The sequence below is a fragment of the Drosophila innubila genome (assembly GCF_004354385.1).
Source record: "Drosophila innubila isolate TH190305 chromosome 3R unlocalized genomic scaffold, UK_Dinn_1.0 2_E_3R, whole genome shotgun sequence".
In the NCBI taxonomy this organism is placed as follows: domain Eukaryota; kingdom Metazoa; phylum Arthropoda; class Insecta; order Diptera; family Drosophilidae; genus Drosophila; species Drosophila innubila.
Genome location: NW_022995380.1, coordinates 9,720,644 through 9,742,920, shown reverse-complemented (window position 1 = coordinate 9,742,920; position 22,277 = coordinate 9,720,644). Strand labels below are relative to the sequence as shown.

The following is a 22,277-nucleotide window of genomic DNA, read 5'->3' as shown; positions in this document are numbered from 1 at the left end:
CAAGCGCATTAAAAATTGAATGAAATCAACAACAACAACAACAACAACGCTGCTCAATGTGTTAAACGGCACATGTTATTTAAAAGCATATTTAATAATTTTCTTTCATTTCTTTTTGGCTTTGGCAAATAGTTGTTGTTTGGCTAAAGGGAGGGTATTAAAAGGGGCAGGGGTTGGGGGTTGAGTCGGCAGCTCAGCCCATTTGTCTTCGCTCAAGCGTGGAATATTTTTGGCATAAAGAAATTTGTTAATTTGTATTTGACTGTGAAATTAATGATTAAACACACACACACGCACAAAACAAAGCCATAAACTACCAATATAAATAATATCGCTTTTCTTTTGCACGAGTATGCGAGTGTGTGTGTGTGTGTGTGTGTGTGTGTATCTGTGTGCTGCACAATACATGCGCATAAAATATTTAGCAATGCTCACACGAGCTTAGATTGCATAATGCATATTTTATGAATGTTTTCCAGTTTTGCTTCCTTCAGTTTTCCCCTCCCTCTACTAAAGCAGTTGAATGCCACGAGAAACGGCGCGGCGCCACAAAAAGTGTTGCAAATAAAAATAAAGTGCGGCGCTGCGCTAAAAAACGAACATTTTAAAGTCAATGCGGCAACAAAAGGAGTCACTGCCTCCATCACCAACAACAACAACAACAATAATAGAAGCGACAACAACACCAACTGTAAGCCCTCAAAAATATTGTGTACTCGTAACAATGTACAAAAAAGCACAAAAGTCGCCTTGTTGTATTTTCCTGGCAGGATTTAAGAATTTGACCCGCAGTTGGCAATTGGCAGTTGGTGTGTTTGGCTACCCGGCTGACTGCCTAATCAGTTGCTAACTTGGCCATCTGACTTACAATTGCAGTCGCAGTTGTGTTGACCTGATGTCGATCCATCACTTGATTTGTTTATTTGTGTATTTGGCATATTAAACGAGATAAAGTAGAATTGCCTTTGGCCCTGCCTGCTCTGCTCAATATGAGCGTCCATTTGCCCATAAATAAATAATTTTCAAATCAGACACAGCTCCAGGATGAGTTCACACGTTTTTGCAAGTGTTTCGGCATTAATGATTAGCCATCAAATTGCATAGTTGGTTTTGCCAATTGCCACAATAAATGAATCATAAATATCTGATTTCTGAAATGACCAAAAGGTATTTCAAATGAAAGGGGGAATAAAGTGTGCATTTGACTTTCATAGCAGAGAATTTACTATGTCGAAAATGTCAAAACATTTTTTATAATTCACAATTTCAACATTATAGGATTTTGTTACTTTTCATATTAAATTATATATTATTATATTGAACACATCTTTTTTATTACACAATATTTTTATACAATAATAATTGCTACTTAAACACACTGTTTAAAAATTTATTAAATTTTTATAATGTCTAAATTAAATGTAAATTTAAATTTTGATTTGAAATAAATTTGATTTCAGGATAAAATATTATTCGGCGACCGCACCTTATATTAATAATTATATATAAATTCTACGAAATGGTAAGGAATATTTTAAAGCGGTTGATTTATGTGAAAGAGGATTAATGTAGATTTCTATCGAGTAATTATCCAAAAATTATCTTTCACTTTTTATGATGTATATTAAAACTTCTTTGCTCATTAATAAACTTTATTATCAAAATTAAATTTTTTTCTATGCATGTTGATTAGCTACATTTTGCTGTAAAAGTTATTTCTTCAAATAAACTGTTTAATACATAACCTCAAATTAAAAAAAAAACGGGTGAAACAATAAGAAAAACTGAATTTTATCAAAGATGCTGTCAGTATGTTCATCCTAACGAATTAATTCATGTGTAAATTATTTAAATAAGTAAATTGAAAATGTTTTTGGATGAAAATTTTGCAATATGTGAGTTTTTTATCAATAATTATTGTCCATATACTTAATTTCTTTCATTTGTAGCACTGTACTACAGGCTTCCATTATTCTGTCTCTCTTTTTCGCTCCCTATCAATATTAACAATACGATTCACTAGCTAAGTGGACTTTCTTGTTGATCACCTGAGACTCTTTCAATTGCCACTCAAATTTATGGTTCACTTTTATTCGGCAATAAAGGGAAACAACTTCCTTTAATAAGTTCATAAAGTTGTTTGTTGTCTTCAACAACTTGGCGGCCAATAGGCCGTGAATGTGAATGTGAATGAGTTGTTGCCGCCAATGTGGCATAAATGTCAGTGTCACATGACAAGATGCTTCCCCTTGCAACCTTGCAACCCCGCAGCCTCGCAACCCCAAAGGAAAGTTGGATGCTGCCTTTTTATAGAAATTAAATGACTTCAGACAAAATATGAAACATAAAGTCAACACTTCAATAACGTTGGCAATGGCAACGGAACGGGAACAATGTGTCATGCCACAGAGCAGCAACAAGAACAACAACAACAACAACAATAGCTCATCATAAATCCCAGGCCACATTTGCGGTTGCTTCCAAAGATGCAAAGACTTTTTAACACTTTCGTTGCGACAATGCGGCGACGGCAGCCAAGTTGTTAACATATTTTTAGTGTCATTTTAAAAATTTAAATTGTCGTAATCGTAAATTAATTTCATGGCACATAAAAATGAAACAAACTCTGAGACAGACTGAAAGGGAAACAGAAACACAAACGGAAATGTTATCAATGTCTTTTTCTTTGGAGGGAGGGGGTTTTGCTATGACAAACAACCATCTGAATTTATGTTTTATAACGCAATTGATCCAGATTCAGATACTGATTTGAATCTCGCACATTTTATGGCCAAGAGCACAGTTGGCGTTTCCGACAGTCAAATTGCATTTTATGATGCGAAACAAAATGAAATTTGGCAAGTAAATAAAGCATACGATGGCAACTTTGTTGTCGGCCAAATTAATGTGACAAAATTCATGTAAAATTTAGAAAAATACATTAAAAAGTCATAAAAACATTATATTCAACTGTATCCTAATTAGCTCGGCAAATTATTTTTGTTTCGCTTTCGTTGGCCTGCAAGCGATATTTGTGTCAACACCTCGCCATAATTATGCGAAAATATCTTATATTGTGATGCTCGCATGTTGCCAATGAAATGAGGCAGCGTCTTACGAACTCAATTAGAGAGGCAGGAAATGCCAACATGCCACATGCCACATGCAACATGCCACTGGTAATTGTCTGCATTTGGCATTCAACGAGGTGACAAAAGTAAATACTAAGTAATGAAAGTACTGCTATATCCGGTTGATTGAAATATCTATTATTGAACAGAAATTCCTCATAAATTTATGTAGAATAATCTGAGCCAGCAAATTGGACAGCTCTTAAATATATTTATGATAAATTAATGCAGTAAATGCAACTTGTAAATCTGTCACGCGTCACACTAAATCATCGTGGCATAAGTAATATGCAGTTTAGCCACAGACACAAAGATACAAAGATACATTTACAGTTGAGGGCGGTCTCCCTACTCACAGAGCAGGCTGCCACAAAATCAACAGATGCTCAACAGTGGCAAGTATCTTGGAAGGGAGTGTGAAATTATGTGCGCTACCGCAAGTGAAACGCCTCGAACTACAGTCAGATTGAAGGGGAGTGAGTTCTGTGAGTTGAAATGGGATGGAAAGTGGGCTGTGCCGCGGCTAATCTATGACAGAAAACATGTAATCGGAGCTGCGACTCTGAGCAACCGAAAATAGTGCGACATTCCACTTGAACTGCCATCAAATGGTAAACCTTTAACTTCAGATGCATCTTAGTGCAATCGCAAAGATACATTTGTATCTGCAAGCTAGCTGGCAATTCCCGAAGGCTGCACTAACTCGTAAAGTGCTTTGGGTGGCCGCTTAATACACGACCCCGTGCCTAATTAAAATCACAATCAACATTTACAACAAAATGTTGTACAAATTAATTATGTCGCCGCTGCTTCCACTTGGAGTCCCAACTGACATCGCTCATGCTGCGGCTCATTGGCAAAGGAGGCAGCAGACTGAGAGACATGGGAATCGGAATCGGAATGGGATTCGTCTTCGGATTGGGCATCTGGCTGGTGGCACGTCGGGGCGGCACTTTCTTTTTATGAGTGCTCCTCTGCCGCCTAATAAGTGAAGCGTGAACTAATTGAAATTTGTTGCGCTGACATTTTGTACAAGTTTCTGCTGACAATTGAGGCACAGATGAAACTGGGACTGAGACTGGGACTGCTGTCGATCGTCTCCAGCTAATTAGTGCGCTTCCCGTTGTAGTTATTGTCTAATTTTAATTAATTTATCACAAACGTAAAATGGCGCAACTTCGACATTTCCCATTCTCCCTTTCTTCCCCCAACAAATCACTCACACGCCTCGTTGACCGCCTCGTCTATTGCTATTGATAGCTGCACAATCCGCGATCCACACTCCTCACGACCCTGTACCATAAATTTCCACTTGAGATTCTTGACATTGCTCGACAATCAAATGAAATTTATGATGAGTTTTTAGGGCTGCAGTCACTTCAACAAACAACAACAACAACTCGGCCTATGTTTTGGCATTGTCAACAGACAGGCAAACAAACAAGCAAACAGATATTCAACCGCCTGCTCCTGGGCCACCAAATGACATTTCTAATGTCACTTTGATTGTGTAATTTAGATTTTATTGCTGTCATTCAGCGCAAGATGTTTGCGTTGCAGGCGAGGCATGCAACAGACAGACAGACAGGTAGCAAAGGGGCAGCGGGTGTCAAGCACAGACTGAGAGCTATTCCCTATGAAGATATGTTATATATGTGTTGCCTGTTCACATATAGTTCCATATTGTGCTCTACAGCCGGAAGTTGTTGTATTTTATGCAAGTGATGATGGTGCAATGAACACTTTTTCCTTCAACTAAACAACTTTTAATTTCTTATTAAGGGCGAGAAAAGTGCTCGAAAATAACATGATTATTTAGGGAATACATTAGTGTTAAAAACATAACTTTATTGCATTTCATTTTATATAATCTTAATGACTGTGGAATCAGTTGTTTTTAATTCAGGAGTAAATAAGAATATCATATTATATCATCAAATAAAGTCTTAATTCTTTGATGAAATACTTATAGAAATTTAAAATCTAATCTCAAACTAATTATTGCATTTCTTTTTATTTAGGACCAGGTACCGCAACGATATAATTTTATAAAAAGTTGAATTTTCAAAGACTTAAAATTTTTTTAATTTGATTTAAATACTTTTGACTAAATAAGGAAGAATTATCATTAATTTAACTTTAATTTTAATTTATAAATATTTTTTTATTATTTATTTTTTTATTTATATTTTTTTATTTATTTTTTTTTTTATTTTATTTATATTGTTTTTAATTTATTGAAAAAAAAATGTTCAAATTATTTTAATAAAAGGTATTGAAAACAAAGTGAATTCCTATTTTAAGTGTATCCCATCCAAATATATTATATCTTACATTTTCCCATTAAGCCAGACATTACCACAACCTAGCAGACAAGCAAATTTCTGGATCGGATTCAGGCGCCACACACACCACACACACACACACACAAGAGACCCACCAGGAACTATCACAGCGCTGTGCGTCAACAAACGGGGCATAAAATTTGCATGCCGTGTTTGAGTGTCGGCATTATCTTTGATCCTGTCAAAGATGCGAATATAAATTGCTCAATTATGAAATATTAACTGCACACGATGATGACAAGAATAGCGAGAAGAGCTGCAAGCTAATTACTCATTTGTTGATTGTCGGCTGCGGTTAATGAAGTATCCAACTAATTAGAATTTAAGACAAGCCCCGAAGTGTGTATGTCGTCGAGAGTTCTCCAAGGAATTTGTATTGAAAAATGCCGCCGCGGAAATTGAAAATGAGCGCAATGCTGTGTGTCGTACGCTTTATTCTTTCTTAGGAGTCAACTCTGCCAGCTGCTAAGAGCCAGTGCTGAGAGCCGATTTGGGACTTCAACTTACTTTGACTTGGCAATTAATGGTCTTTCACTTTGACATTTCGACATAATATCACTGTATATTTCCCCATCTTCTTCTATATATCGTTCTTCCTCTTGTTTTGTGTAGTTTGTGGCGGACGTTGAAATTAGTCGCATACATCTTTGACAGTCGAAACTCATCACTCTGGTGGTTAATTAGACTATTTGTCAGTCTGCTTGTTGAATGTTAAGTCGTTGTAACCTTAACATAAAGAAATTGCTTTCTATTTTATTGAAAAGCATTGAACACAAATTCTATTCAACTGAGGTGTTAAAGATTTGCTAATAGAGATTAGTTTCAGTATTGCTGCTTATTAGTAAAATACTCACACAAACAAAAGTTTATGCTATTTTATTAAGTTTCGTAAATAAGATAATCAATTGAAATATTATTTTGAAAATAGGCGGTCACAAAATTACCACTGGTATTCGATATGTTCTGGTGCTCAGTTGATTCACAATCGTTATGTAAATCGATAATTGCACAAAGTTTATTATTCAAGTTTCAAACCAATTGTGACATATCACGACATCTATGGGTCATTCTTGAAGCTTACCTAGAATTTAAGATGGACAATAGTATTCTGTATTATTAACATACCATACTTTTGTATCCGTCTAGCTAGTCATTTCATGTCATGTTATATTTATTGTTGCATACTTTCACGCGCTCACCGAACATTTTGCTTCACTTTATCAAATATTATATTTATTGTAGCATACTTTTACTTGCTTATTAAGACTTGGGTTGGTTTTGTTGCATACTTTTAAGCGCTTGCGTAGACTTAGAGTCCACAATTTGTATTATTTTCGTAGCATACTCTCATGTGCTAAGCTAATTTGTAGCTTGCTTTCTGCTACATATCTTTATGGAAATGAACAAGGACTTAGACTGTTTCTTGAATATTTGTTGTAGCATACTTTTATGCGATTATCCATTTCAGTAAGTCAGCATAGTTTAACCAAACCAAAAAAAAAAACGTTTGCGGTTTCTACCAGATGCGCAGAATTGCGAGGTAATGTCAATAATATAGTCAATCATTAAACGGTTATTATATTGAATTTTTTCTTGGAAACTATTTATTTTGGTATCAGTCGATAATCGCTTTTTTTCCCTGGTTTCAAGCCAAGTGCTGTTCTAGGAACGAAAGCTACTCCACACCATGAATTTAGCGACATCTATCGGATTGTCCTTCTCACCATAAAGTACACGCAACAATGAAAATTGCTCCTCATCGTGAATCTGGCGACATCTAGCAGATATCTTTCAGACCTTCGAGCAGGCGAGGACAACAACTTATTTATTTGATTCTCTTTTCATAGCATACTCTTGTGAGCGTACCAGCTAATCCGCTTGGATTGTTGGAATGCAATACATTTTATATATTAATAGCGCTTTAAAATAATCTCTGCACTAGTCTGTGTAGGGGATGCTTCTGGGCTAAGTTGTAGGTTGTCTTATAAAGGAAAGCTTCTTATAAACGAAACTTGTACTTGAACAAAGAGTCTTTAACAGTGCGCATAACTTTGTTAAGGTAGACATATACACTTATCAAATTATTGAATATTATGCTCAAGAGTACAGTTAGGGCAAGCACTTGAACTACGAGTGCGTTCATTGCCACTCAATGTTCACAGTCAAACGAAAGGAAATTCCGCTTGAAGTTTTCAGCCAGGCGCACAGGATCGTTAAGAAGCGGACAAATCGCATTCCAATGCGCGTCATCATCACAACTGAACCGTATACGAGTACGAGTACGTGTACGTGTACGTGTATAACGACAAATTCTAAAAAAGCGAAAGTCTAACTGTACTCGTATGTGTGTTTGAATGCGAGGGGTGTGTTCACTTGATACCGCTACTCACTTAGGGGTGGGTTTTTGAACAGTGACGGTGCTGTCGACAGTGGCACATTGAGATATTCTGTGTGGTTTTTTGTGGTTTTTAGAACGACGCCTCTGCACGCTGACAGCTGACTCGCAGACAGAAGGACCGCGAGTCGCGACTCTGCCCGCCCAGTGGGTGGGTCACACGCAACCTTTGCTGCGACCAGATCCAATAATGAACAATTTCGGCGAGTACGGGCATTGGGTGTAACGCTACCATGGGCGGCTACCGCTCAGCACCGGCATGAGTGGTCCGGACTGGTTCTTTGCGATTTAACACAAGAACCCGGGCAAAAACCTCTGCATAACAGCAGCAGCAGCAGCAGCAGCAACACGGGCGCTCTGTGGGTGCGACGCTTTCAAATAGACACGTGTCCATCAACGATTTAACCCTTCTTAAGGTAACGCCCGCCCAAGGATTACCAGGCGAACAGCACAGGCAGCAGGCGCTGATGCTGGCAGGCTCACACTGCGCATGTCACCACCAGCTGCCCGGGCGCTGGGCGTGCTCAACGGGGCGGAGTAAAGGCCAAGCGACCGACAGCCCGCCCGTTTTCCAGCTGGGTTTATAGGTCGGGGGGCTGGGTTTGACGTTAACACTGACATCACATGGGCATGGCCACGTTACATAACGATAACGCTATCGAGCGAGAACAGTGCAGCTGGCGTGGCCCAAAACCGGTTAACAGTTACGTCGTAACTACAAGCAACCTTAGAGTAACAGGCAACCATAACGAGCAGCGATGCCAATAATTACTACGTCGTTACATTGCCGGATTAAGGGTTGTTGCAGTCGTCTCTCCTCTGAGTAGCTAATGCCTTAACTCAAGGTCATCTCACTGCTTGCTTGCACGCCCTTTGTCCTTGTACGCTGCCTGATACGTTCGCACGTCTGACTTGCCGCTGTCTTCTGCCTGTGTGTGTGTGTGTGTGTGTGTGTTTGCATATGTATTTTCGCACACTGACGCATCTAGACGTGTCATACACTGGCACACATTCTTTTGTGGTAGATTTTCAAACAGGCGCACAGCAATCACAGGCAGCTCTCACGCATTCCAAACGTGCATACACACAACACACGCACACACACAGACGTACTCATAGACCAGCATAATGTGTGTTCACGCATTGTTGTGCATTGCACACACCCCCCAATCGAATCTGTGTGTTAATAATGAGTATGTGTAGGCTTTTGCTTGAGTGTGTGTGTTAAGTTGTGATTGTTTCTATTTTTTTTTCGGGCACGTGAGGCGGAGGTGCAAAAGCTTAGTAGGGAAAAGCTCTGCATGGTTTGCGTCTGTGCTAAATCACAAAGGGAATTCATTTGTAGGACAACGATTTATGCTCCAGTTACATTTTAATTTGCAAATTAAGTTTATTGATTGTAAATAGAAATAGGTGTAATATAATTAATTGTCTACATATTTAATAATTATATAAACATTTCAAATAACTGCTTCGAAACCACCAGAAAAGCATTTGTTTATTCAACATGTATCTGAAAATATTTGTAACTATTCCTAGCATTCAATAAACGACAAGGAATATGAGTCTCCTAAGAGAATCCTTAACGTTCAGTTGCCTTTATGATACAAAGTTTATCAATTATATTATTACAACTAATTTATTTAGTTGTATTTTGATTTTTATCCTTTTAAAAGTTTGATTTTTCTCATTTCTCTTGTTTTTTAAGCTTTTAAAGATTATTTCGGCTTCATCTATTTTCATTTTATTATTTCTTACCCTCAATTGCTACTTATAGCTTACAAATTGCAATTTGGAAAGTTGCGATTTCGATAATCCAAACTATGTGCTTGTTGCTATTATCGGACTCAATAATATTAGCCATTTGTTAAATTGCTTGCCACGATAAGAAGCGCAACATAAACGCTTTTGTAGTCACAACAATAAGAATTGTGTGCCGGCCAACACTTTAAACAATGAAAAGTGCCAACTAAAAAAAAAAAAAGAGAAAAAAGAGTCGAGGACACACCCTGAACTCGGTTGATGTCTCCGATGATGGCACTCACTTGTCATTGTTGCTGCTCAAAATTGCTTGTATACCCATGGATGTACGAGTACCCATGTACGAGTATCGCATATGAGTCCGAGTGGCACTCAAAATCGCACAAGGAAATAACAGCACGAAGACAAGTTCATATGGATGTTAGGTAGCTGGAGTTGGGCTAAGTTGTCATTGCGTGTTTTCAACAAACTGGCAACAGAGCTTATCTCAGATGGACAAACACAAAAGCTGTTCGCAGCAGCAGACGACGCGTCCTTTGTAATCGTGGCGAGTCAGACAGTCAATCAGTCAATCAGTCAGTTATTGAGCGGCTCAAAGGGTATATATATATGATGATAGGTGAAATGTTGGATGGGCGTAAACAAAGATTCAGATCATATCAAGCTGGTGCAGACACTAAAACAGCTGTTTAGTTTTCGTTCACTTATAAAATACAAAGTAATTAAAGCTAGCAAGTGGCTTTTAAGTGCCAGGATCCGAGTTGCCAAGTGGGTGGCTGTCTTCAACTGAAAGTCATAAAATTTATTGTCCTTTCGCTTAGCGCCGTCGCGTCTATCACGGCACATACATTGTCCGAGAAGGAGACCGAGGTGGAGACCGAGACGGGCCCAGCTCGTTTGACTCTTCCTCGTTGTCGCTTATCTAAAGTCAAAACAATTTTCATATATTTTCCAGGCAACAACAACGACAACAGTTACATGGCGTGCTTTTCATAGCAGACTGACACGCAATTCCGCAATTAGAATGGCGTACAAACTAATTTGCACTGCGGGATGCGTCCTGCACCCACATGTTAATTAACAGCTATCTGGTGAGACAGTCGGACAGTCGAACAGTCGGACAGTTAGTCAGACGGTGGGACAACTTGCTGGCCATCATTTGTACTTAAGTTGAATTTTATTTTGTGAACAATTATGCTAATTTGTTAAATAAATAGGCACGCAGTGTGCAACGCTTGCAAAATGGCTGACATTCAAGTTAAGTTTTATTAGGAATTCTTTTTTATTTTATTGCCAGCTCACTCGCACACACACACACACAAGATGAGGCAGTGACACGGTCGCTCCAATTAAGTTTGCGTTTGCCATTTAATTACTGTAATACGGCATGGACAATTCAACCACCCGACACCCTAATGATTTTCCATGTATTTGTGCGCGTGCCGAGCATGGAAATTAGTTTGTACTTTTGCTGTGGAGCCCTCCCCACATTCCGGCTGCCATCTGGCCTGTCCTGTTCTGGCCCGGCTAGGCCACACCTCAAAATTGGCTACGCCATTTGTTTTAAGCCGGGACGCCATTGCTGGCAAGTTATCAGAGCTGTTTGACATCCACATTCATTTGTCAAGCTGTCGGAGCCGTGGAGGACGACGAATCTGTGCCAGCTCCAAATGAAAAATCAAGCTGACAGAATGATAGAATTAATTAGTTTTAACCTTGCACATTTGTATGTAGAGCAGCAGCTCAGCATTTTTGATTAAAAACTTTCAAAGAAAAATCATATTCCGAGATAAGCAGCTCCTTTGGCTGAATTCTGAATTCTGATTTCTGAAACTGAAACTGAAACTCAAGTCAAAATAAAATCATAAATATGCAAATGATGCTGAGCACGAGAACCAATCAGACTTTTTATCAAGTGGAATATGACGAAATTGACTGGCATAAGAGGAGGGAGGAATCCATAGTCGACAACCACAATATTCAGACAGTTTGTCCGTCCCACAAACTGAAACTGAAATCAAAGCGAAATAAACCCAGCAACTTGAACAAAAACAAAACAAGCAAAAGAAACGACAAATCCTGGATGATGCTCAAAACAAAATGTAAAATAGAAAAAAAAACAAGTGGGTATCTGCGGTCGGGCATGCTCGACAGTAGCATACCCTGTGCCCAGTTACTCTGTACTAAAAGTGGATTTTCTAACGATTGTTCCTATGGCAGCTATATGAAACAGGAAACCGATCTGAGCCAAATTTGATCAGGTTGTACAACACCACACTAAATGCATATTCTATCAGTTTGGTTAAGATATCTTAAAAAACAAAAAAATTTTTCATACTAAAACTTGATTTTCGACTGAGCGTGTCTATGGTAGCTATATGATATAGTGGTCCGATTTGAACCAAATTTGGCAAGAATGTATAATACCAGCCCAGATGCATATTCTATTAGTTTGGTTAAGATATCTCCATAAACCAAGAAGTTTTTTTTACTAAAACTTAATTTTCGATCTATAATTCCTATGGCAGCTATATGAAATAGAGGTCCGATCTAAAAAAATAAAAGCAAACTTGATCTGCGTACGGTATCCAGGAACCTACTTACCAAGTTTGAAGTCTCTAGCTCTTATGGACTCTGACGGACTGACCGACGGACATACAGACGGACAGACAGACAGACGCACATTGCTCAATCGACTTGGCTGTTGATCTTGATCAAGAATATATATATTTTTGGGGGTCTGCCACGCCCCCTTCCCCCTGTTACATACAATCCAACGAACACAATATTTTTTAAGTAACGGGTATAATAAAGCATCAAAAAGTTATCCTCACAGCGAGGATCTACTGTTCCATCTGCTGCTACTGAGGATGACTCTGGACCTGCCTTTTATCTTTTGTAGGGTGCCCTCGTCAGCAAATTTTCGATTGCAACATTTCGCACTGTGCAACGTGCAACATGCAACAGCGACAACAAACGAAAAATGTTAATGCTAATTTTAATATTTTTTTTCCGTGACATGGCTCACTTTGAGTTCTTCGTTGCTGTCGTCTCAGCGTTTGTTGTCTAATTTGTGTGCACACACACAACTCACACACAAACCCATACATATATATATATATATATTCGTATGTGTATATGTGAGGTCCTATGCGTCAGTTCCAATTCTTTGCCAGGAGCGACAAGTAATTTTACTTGGCAAAATAAATTGCACAAAGTTTCTGTTGCTTTCATTTCCCATTGCTGTGTGCTCGCCCCCTGGCCACGCCCTCGTCCCATCTCCGATATGACATTTTGCTTTGTGCCGTTTGTATGTTATTCTTATACACAATATGTGTGTTTTCTTTGAGCTTATTGGCCACAATTTACATTTATTTGCTCTGATTTGGCTAAGTACTTGTGACCATTTCTCGCCTCTAGCCTAAAAAGTAAAATGTAAACAGTTCGAGTTGTGATGTGTAGAATAAAGCAAATATCCCTATAAGTATTTGTATACATTTGGAACTCATTATATATTAAATTTAACGTGTTTAAATCTAGGTTTTGTATTTCAAAGGCAGGTTTTTGGTCTGTTAACTAAATAGGTGTTTTGGCAAATTATTAAAAATCAACGAATATACACTGAAAAAGAAAATATTCAAACTTAAGACTGCAAATTTTCGTTGCAAAAATAAGTTGATAGCTAAAAATTCTTCAAAAAATAGGTAAGGATTAAAAAAAAAAAAAAAGCAAATTGATTTTATTATTGATTCAAGCTGTTCTATTTTAAAATTAAAATGTTCTACGACAAATATTCTTAAAAGGTATATCAATTTATTCACTGTGTCATCTTGATAAGAAGGACAGCGCGTATGATAACTGACAAAACAAATAAACTTTGATTCGCTTTTCATGTGATTATGCGAATAGGAATGGAATTAGGTATGGACATGTGTTAAGGGTGAAATGAAGATGCACGTCTCATCATCCTGCTGCTATTGCCACATATTTGGTATGCATAAGAGGCAACTGTCGCACACCTTGCCGCATATTATCTGGCAAAGATGATATTTTTCCATATTTTACACAACAAATGCAAAGCAAAGCTAAGTAAGGCAAGGAAAGGGATCGAAAGGGAAGGGAAGGGAAGGGAATGCAAGGAAAAGCCAGGCACAACTTTTTCCACAACTTGTCGTGACATTTCTTTCCTTCTCAGATTGCCTTTTCTCTCTTGCACTTTCAACATCTTCATTGCCATCTCTTTCTAGCAATTTCAAATTTAATTCGCCATTTTGTGGCAGGCAAACCACCCAAGTGAGCAAATCCACCGAGCCAACAGTCTAACCACCCCACCAACCACCCACTCACCGCCATCTTGTGGTTTCTTTAGCTGTTGTTATTGTTGTTGTTGCTGTTGCTGTTGCTGAGGTTTTGCATAGCCTTCGCTTTGCTTGCTTTTTATTACATTTGCTGCTTCTGCTTCTGCTTCCTGCATAAAAATGTGGAAATTCCTGAAGACATTTTACTTTGCAATTTCCTTACGAGTCGTTAAACATTTCCAGGCTATGGTAACAACAACAACAACAACAACAACAGCAACAACAGCGACAGCAGCAAAAGTTAACAAAAACTAATTTAAAAATTCAAATTTGCTTTCCGTTTTTATATGCGCCACAAACTGTACATTTATATGGCTGTGTGTGCGACATTCTGTTTGTGTGTGTGTGTGTGCGTGTGTGTGTGTGCATTCATTTCTGTTGGTTGTCTGTGTATGGCGGTGTATCTTGTGTCCTGGTAATTTGTATTCTTGTGGGTTTATTGTTGATCTTCTTGTCGTGCTGATTTTCCCTCTTTGATATTTGAGTTTTTTGTATGCATAAAACGTCGACAAATTCGTTATAATTTGAAATTACACGTATAAAAAGTACGAATATTGAATTCGCAATTGGATTAAACAACTTGTATCGAATCCGATTATATGATTAAAACAAATTTAATAAATAATTAAGGAAACTCCCTTAAATTCCCTTAAAAAGTATGCTTAATTAGAAAAAAAAATTTACACATTTTTGCCAATGTATATTTTTAACACTGAAAAATAATATGTTAAAAGAAAGAACACTTTAAAAATTAATTATCATCACATTTCAGATTTGATTTGTAAATTCGTGTCACTGCTTAACATATGTACAAACAAACATAATATTTTAAGAAATTTTAGTTGTGTTTGAATTCCAATAATTTTAACAATTAAATTGAATGAGTTAAATGTATACCATTGAAATGAGTTAAATTTATACCATTGTATGAACCATCAATGGTATGAAATGTCACTGGATTATTCATTGGCAATGCCAATTGACTTGATATAAGTCAAAATTACTGAAGATAATGCGAAATCGTGTCGCATGGAATTAATTACCCCTGAAATATATGCAAACATTTTGCAAATCTAAAAGCAGTACATAAATAACACACAACCTCGGGGAACACTGTATCTCTGTCTGCGTGTGCTCATCATAAAATAATGCAAATTTTAGCTCATTAATATCAATCAAATGATTGATAACACACACACACACACAACTGCTCGTGCCATGAAGATAAACAGAGAGTGCTGGCAATTTCGATGCTGCACCCCTTTTCGAATAATCGGGCCTTAATAAATCCAGTGACAATTGTTACATTAATGTCAATAAGCCACAGATAGAGCAATTTTCAAGCATTTACATGCTGCGGCTACATTTGTATCTCATTTCGTGTATAGGCCTCGAAATCATCCACATCCACATCCCCTTGCCGCACCCCTTTTTGTCACAACATTTGACTCGTGAGTGCACAAACATTTCCATTCTCTATTTTCGATGAGGATGTGGATGAAAATGATAATGTTGTTGGCATTGTTGACGTTAATGCTGGCTTTATTATTTTGACACTTTGCCTGCTGTTGGATTTGGCTGTAAACCCACCAACTCACTTATCCGACTTTCAGCAATCTGTCAAAGTGTTAGATACAAGAACTCGCTCTACTCTTCAGCTGCCTCATCAATCAATTTCATTTCACTCATTTCCCACTCAACATATTTATTTGTCTTTGCCAAGGAGTATTTTCCCCGCAACGATGCTAATTCGTTACTGGGATTACGACAATTGAAATGCTGTCAAATAAATGTGTGTATACGTAATATGGCAGCATAATTAATACATCTCTAAATTATAATTATGAAATAAACTAAACCTTAAGTAATTGCGCGGAATACAATAGTTCCATACTTAATTTGAATGTTTAAAAAGAATAGGTAAACAAATATTGATGATTATGCTAAGCATGTATTTCCTATGTACGAATGAACTAGCACATAATATAGTAATTTGCAATTAACAAATTAAATGCCAATTAACCCATCAACTAGACAAACAAAGGGTCTATGATAATGTGCTCAACTGCCTGACTGCATACGTAATTGCAATTATCAAATTAAGCAGAGTTGGGGACTTGAGTAATTCGAGAAACAAATACGAGCATAAAACAAACAAACAGTAGGATATGGTAGGGTGTGCTAGACAAGGAACTACCCTGCTGTTACACTGAAAAAAAAGACCAACTTCTAAAATCAAGAACTTTCATCTTAAATATTTTGTTCTTTAAATAAGAACATTTTATGACCATATCACTAATTTTTCGAATCCCACTCCTAACGAATTAAAATAACATTTATAAAATTACAAAGACAAAATAAAATCTATATAATCAAAAAAAAAAAAAAAAAAAATTATAAATTTAAAAATCCATTTCAATATTTTTATTTTTTGATTTTAATTTCAAGAACATTTATTCTTAAAATAATAACTTGGTATTATTTGAAATGTTCTTAAAACCAAGATGTGTTTTCTTAATTTAAGAATTTTATGTTCTCAACGCATTTTTTAGACAAAAATTCTTAGTTTTGAGAACAAAATCTTAATATAAAAACATGTTTTTTTTTATTGGTATTGTTAAAATAATATCATACTTACATCTACTTTTTCAGCTGCCCAGCACTCTGTAAGAAAAAGGACATATAGCATCTACACTCAAACAGTTTGATTTGTCTATTAAGTCAGCAAAGAAGAAGCCAAATATATTAAACAAATATACCCACCTGCTTAACAAACAATGGGTATTAAAAGTAAAAAATGCGAAACGCAATTATACAATATAATTGAAGCACGGCGCCTGCAATATAATTAAACTGTTGACCGAAGTTGACCCCAGCTGACAGCGGGGCGGCTGCAACAACAACAACAACAACAACAACATCGACTGACAGGCGCATAGGCTCGTGGGCAGCCTAATTAATATGTTGGCATTACGAGATGCAACAGAAATATGAGTGCGACACACCCAGCCATGTATCTTCCTACTGCCTACCTTTTCTGGATATGACATGGGTCCTGCACGAATCCACTCAAACTAACCGACTGACTGGCTGACTAACTGACTAACTGACTGCACTTCTAACGTGCTGTCCGGTGCTGCATGCAACTGCAATCGTCACAGCTTATTGAACACACAGACTGTCAGAGACGAGTGTCTGTCTGGTCAGTCGGGGGTAACCCCTCGATTTATCTACCTGAGTTTTATAGCACACGCCGGCAACATTTCTAAACATTTTCGGAACGCTTTCTGTGGTTTTAAGTGTGCCTGACAGTTTTATAGTTGCATCAAATTGCTCTAATTCGTTAATTTATAAAACTGGCCGCGACTTTGGCACTCTGTTCAAATTTGGAACCAGGAGTATCTTTTATTGCCCAAAGACGGTCGTTGAACCAGAGGGTTAACCAAAAAGGATGACACATGCGTGTTAATCTCTAATTTGCTAGACGATCGTTGGCACACACAAATGCAACTTACCTATACATATGTATAACCCTTGGCCATGGCTTCTTTCTAGCTATATTTGTACAAATTCAGAGACAGCGGGACGCAGGACACAAAACGTGGTCGACAGGACCTTATGCTCTTACGAGTAGCATTTTAATTGACAAAACTCGGCGTGTGTCGAATTTCGGTATCTAAAGTTGTTTTTCTCATTTTAATGGCGCTATTTTCATTAGGCAAATGTGTGTCCGCATTTTTTTTGGCTTTTTAGATAAAATGGTGCTTCTCATTAGCATATAAAATGTATGGATGGACGTGTGGCACCAACGGGGGTAGAGACTGTGAATTGTCCTTTTCTTTTTAATGTATATATATACACATTTATTGCATATTCATCATTTTAATTGCTTGTTTTTATACTAAATGACTCGATAAGGCTTTTAAGGTTATTACGAGATGTCGCATGTCCTGCGGCCTTAAGAATATGCCCTCAAGTGAGTCAATTCAAGTGTGCGATGCGACATACTTAAAAGAAATAGGTTAAAAAATCTACAAGATCACGAAATGAAACTAAACAGGTAAACTTTTAAGGAAACTTGACAATCAGATACTCTGTCGGAACTCTGAATATTTTACAGCTTAATTTATACATGATTATAAAAAATAAAGTAGCAATAATTAAAAACCCTCTCACTTTCATTTCATCTCCCACACATATACCCAATCACTGGTAGCTAACAGGGTATTCAAAGGAAATGCCAGCAGCTGAGGCGACGCAATGAGCAAGGTGCAGGATATGATTACTTTTGCCTTTGTCTCCGATTGTGGCTGTGAAGTCAAGAAAGCGTATCAGACTTGTAAAGCGTAGAGCAAAGAGATTACTTTGCCAACGAATGAATGAATCCGAATAAAAAAATGATCAATGCAATGAAAATGATTGCCTGTGCATTGTAGCGTTCATTGCTTTACAATTGAGCGCACAAAGTAATGCCAAAGTTATGAAAGGGGAAATAAATGGAAGTACACAATGAAAACACACAGTGTTCAAATTTAACAACATTTTAATGACAACAAATTCACAAATTTTAAATCAATAACTCCGCAAGTCGGATCCATATCTTAGTGCTGTAATGAATGGAAATTTTTAAATATTATATTTGATTTGTAATTTTAATTATAAGTGGATTACCGTCAATTTCGCTTAGCCCAAATAATAAACTCTCAGCCACTGCAACGACAACAGCCACTGGCACCGCCACAGCCGCAACACCTGCAACAAGAACAACCGCCTTCAGGACTGATAACGGCTGAATCTGCAACAGCCACCGGGTTACCGGAGACCATGCATTCCTGAGCAGAGCACAGGATGACTGCGACCAGAATTAAGAACTTCAAGTTGAACATTGCGATCCACGTATTGGAACTGAATGACTCTACAGCAACTATGAGGCTTTTTATAGGTGAAAAGCCCTGATATCGCAATTGTTTGAGCAGTTGCATTGCAGATTTTTTTAATAAAAGTGTTTTGTTTACCAATAACAAGTCATAAGTCAAGGGCATAGCCCGCGTCCCGAGAAGATTGGATACAAAATATTTGTTTTGTTTTATTTTTAAATTATATAAAAAGCAGCCCTAAAATACAATTTAAATATTTTTGTTTATTGCATAAAACATACATATAATTTTTATAAAAAAAATGTTGCTAAAGCAACCTAGTTTCGTGTTTTCATAAGTATATACGAGACATCTCTGACATTTTCGGACCAGCGACCTTTTTATTAGTTTAATTTAAATATTAAATATATAGTTCTAAAATTTTGTCGCTTAAATTATGTCTAGCCATACTTATGGTTGTTAGCCATCTGTATACAAAATATTGCTATTTTTAAAAGCAAATAAACAAAAAGGTGACAACTGTAGATGCGTCACTTGTCTTACAGTATTTCTGGATCTCAACCTTGACACTTGGCGGAAAAATTTCGGTGACAAAAATAGCTATATTCAGAATAAACTGAACTTTTCCATATTTATACAGATGTACATACAAATATGTAAATATTATGTGCAAGTAATAAGTAATTAAGTAAATAAGCCTTTGGGTCAGTTAAGGTCTTTTAAGCAAAATAAAATAAGAAGAGCTGAAGATTTTATTATATTCGCGGACATGAGTCGGCAGATTTCTTAGCCAAAGATTTCAGTATATTAGACCCCACACATTGACACAACTTAAAAAGTGTCATAATTCTTTCAGTTTTTGGAAATATGTATATTAAAACAGTATATATAAAAGTTTTAACCACACTCGTATAACAACTCAATATTGTTACAGTATTTATTAATTATCAATAGAAAATTTGCGTACCTTCTTTATTCTCACTAATATAATGTTTAATACAAGAAAATAAATATGTAACCAAGTTTTAGGTACTAAAGTATCACTTTCTATTTATTGGTTGCTCAGTATTGTGAACATGATTTTCGAAATATTAGTTTCGATAACAAAATATTATGCATAAAGTTTGATTTTCAAAAGCACAAGATGATAATTAATTAAACAAATCTGTAACAAAAGTATTCCGGATCTTAACGAGTGCCCAGGGTGAATTTGTAGGAGGTATAGGCTGAAAGAAAGGAATATTTATATTATTTATTGGGTTTGAGTGAACTCTTCACGTACCCTCTTTATATTTTGCTGAATATTTCTTCATTTCGCAGACGTTCTTGAACTTTTTTTCGGTAATTGTGCCTGGCTTGCCCTTACATCCGCATTTTGGAGGTTTCGGGAACTGGGCAATCACGGGTAAACCGATTAAACACTTTTTGGGAATGAAGTGCTTACAGAGCTCTTCAGATACGGGCACAAGAGCTGAAAGACAATATCGAAAATTATGAAAACTACAAATTGAAAACTTTTTAATTGAACTAACGTGTTTTTCTCGAAGACAAACGTAAAGAGTTTTCCTGTTCCATAAGGCAAGGGTTTTGTATAGGACGACAGATGCAGTCCTCCAAGACCCAAACCAGATTTCTCTCATAGATATTGCACGTAGTCGGTTCTGGTAAAATCTGTAGATTTGCCTTCACTTCTACCACTAATAGAGCAGCTCCCAGGAAAATTATGCGGAACATGTTGCCAGTGGTAGGTGAAACAATTATGTTGTAAGTACTTCAAGTTTGGGTCTTTTTATAGGGTTTTGAAATGAGTTAATTATTTATACAGTTTGTTTTAAGCAAACATGGCATATCTATTTATAAATTTAAGTCCACAAACAAAGAGGATGGAATCGATTTAGGGATCTGCGGGCTCTTCAACAAACCCTGTTGAACCGGTTCAAGTAGTACATTAAATCTGGCACAAAAAACGTACAAAAATAAATAATTATGATACCTTTTCAGCGGTTGGTGCTGGTAATTACACGCGGCAGTCATTAGCTCATTAGCATTAGAAGTGGCAAGGACTGTGATGGCGATGGCGATGGTGTGGAAACAAAAGTCAAACAACGCCATTAACCCTTACCGGGTAAACCCCCACGGCAGATACTCCAGCTGTTGTTGGCTTAGTAAGTGATAATAAAATAATAAACAAAAAGTGTCATCATTTGAAGAGCAGCCATGGCGATGACTGGATCTGGAGCTGTAGAAGAAGCTGAAGCTGAAGCTGGCAAATCCTGACGGATTTCGTATGTAATTACTTCAATTAAACCATCTGTGACAATTGCCGCAGCCAAACATGAAATTCAACTTTACTTTTAAAATTCCCAATTGAGTTGAGGCGCATTATCCTGGCAACCAACCCCCAGGAGCTGTTAACTCAACGCGCTTTTTACCTTTTCGTCTGTCCTTTGCCTTTTACCTTTGCGACATTGTTGCTGTTTCGTTGTCGTCCTTCTCTCCTGCTCTTCTCCCCCTTAAATGGGGTGACATTTATGGCACTTTATCAACTCAAAAGTCAATAATGCCAACCAAGTATATTACTTAACTGTGGCTTAAAAAATATCAAATACAAATAAATAAAGGAGAATGATAATGCAAAGGAGGAAAACTGTTAAGAAAATTGTAATGCGATAAAAATGAAATTTTAAAATTTATGCCGCTTATTGTCAATTCCTTGCCGATTTGCCTGTAACCCAAGAAGAAATACGGCTAATGGGGCTTAAAATAAACAGCCCCAACTTTGTTATGACAACTGAAAGGCATTTGAAGTGTGCAAAGACGACTGCGAAATTGTTGCAGGGCATTAGCCAAATGGATCCCACAGGATCAGACCCAAACCTCTCCCTCAAACACATAAGTGAGGATGCGTCTTAAGCAGCCGCTTGTTGACAGTTGGGCGCAGGTCTGGGAATATTTTGCCTGAAACTTGTGCGTAATTAGGGAGTATCATTTGCGACTCGACAGATCTTTGGACTTGACGATGACGCTGTCGTTCTGCTGACAACTTGATTACGTTTCAACAACATTGTAAAAGTTAATTGCCAGCGCGGCCTTAAAGCTTGATGAGCATTTATCACCCTCTCCATGTCCGTGTCCGTGTCCGAGTCCGAGTCCGAGTCCGTAAACAAACAACAACTTCTTTAAGTTTGCGTGTCGCAACGTGTCAGAACAGGACGGAACGGGTCGTGTCTTGTTGCTGGCATGCAAAATGTGGCCAACAAAAAAGCGGGGCACTCATTAGGCCCGCCACGTAGCGTCTTGTTACCACATTTTTCAATTATAGCACATTTCCTGCCATTTCCTTCGGCTTTTAGCGCTTTTCACCTATGTACCTACACATAGTATTTGTTGTTTTTTTTATTTTTGCGCAC

At 37.3% G+C, this 22,277-nt stretch overlaps 1 protein-coding gene and 1 long non-coding RNA gene across 2 annotated transcripts; both read right to left on the bottom strand.

Moving 5' to 3' along the window:
- Positions 1 to 18,515: 18,515 nt before the first annotated feature.
- On the bottom strand, positions 18,516 to 18,873 carry LOC117792057. Its single transcript, XR_004618141.1, has 2 exons — positions 18,662 to 18,873; positions 18,516 to 18,597 (listed from the first exon to the last, which is right to left on the bottom strand). It is a non-coding gene; the product is annotated as an uncharacterized LOC117792057 (long non-coding RNA).
- A 1,017-nt stretch (positions 18,874 to 19,890) lies between these two features.
- On the bottom strand, positions 19,891 to 20,601 carry LOC117792570 (salivary glue protein Sgs-5). Its single transcript, XM_034632764.1, has 3 exons — positions 20,400 to 20,601; positions 20,150 to 20,338; positions 19,891 to 20,093 (listed from the first exon to the last, which is right to left on the bottom strand). The coding sequence occupies exons 1-3, from the start codon at positions 20,599 to 20,601 to the stop codon at positions 20,056 to 20,058; spliced, it is 429 nt and encodes a 142-aa protein (XP_034488655.1). The 3' UTR covers positions 19,891 to 20,055.
- Positions 20,602 to 22,277: the final 1,676 nt, after the last annotated feature.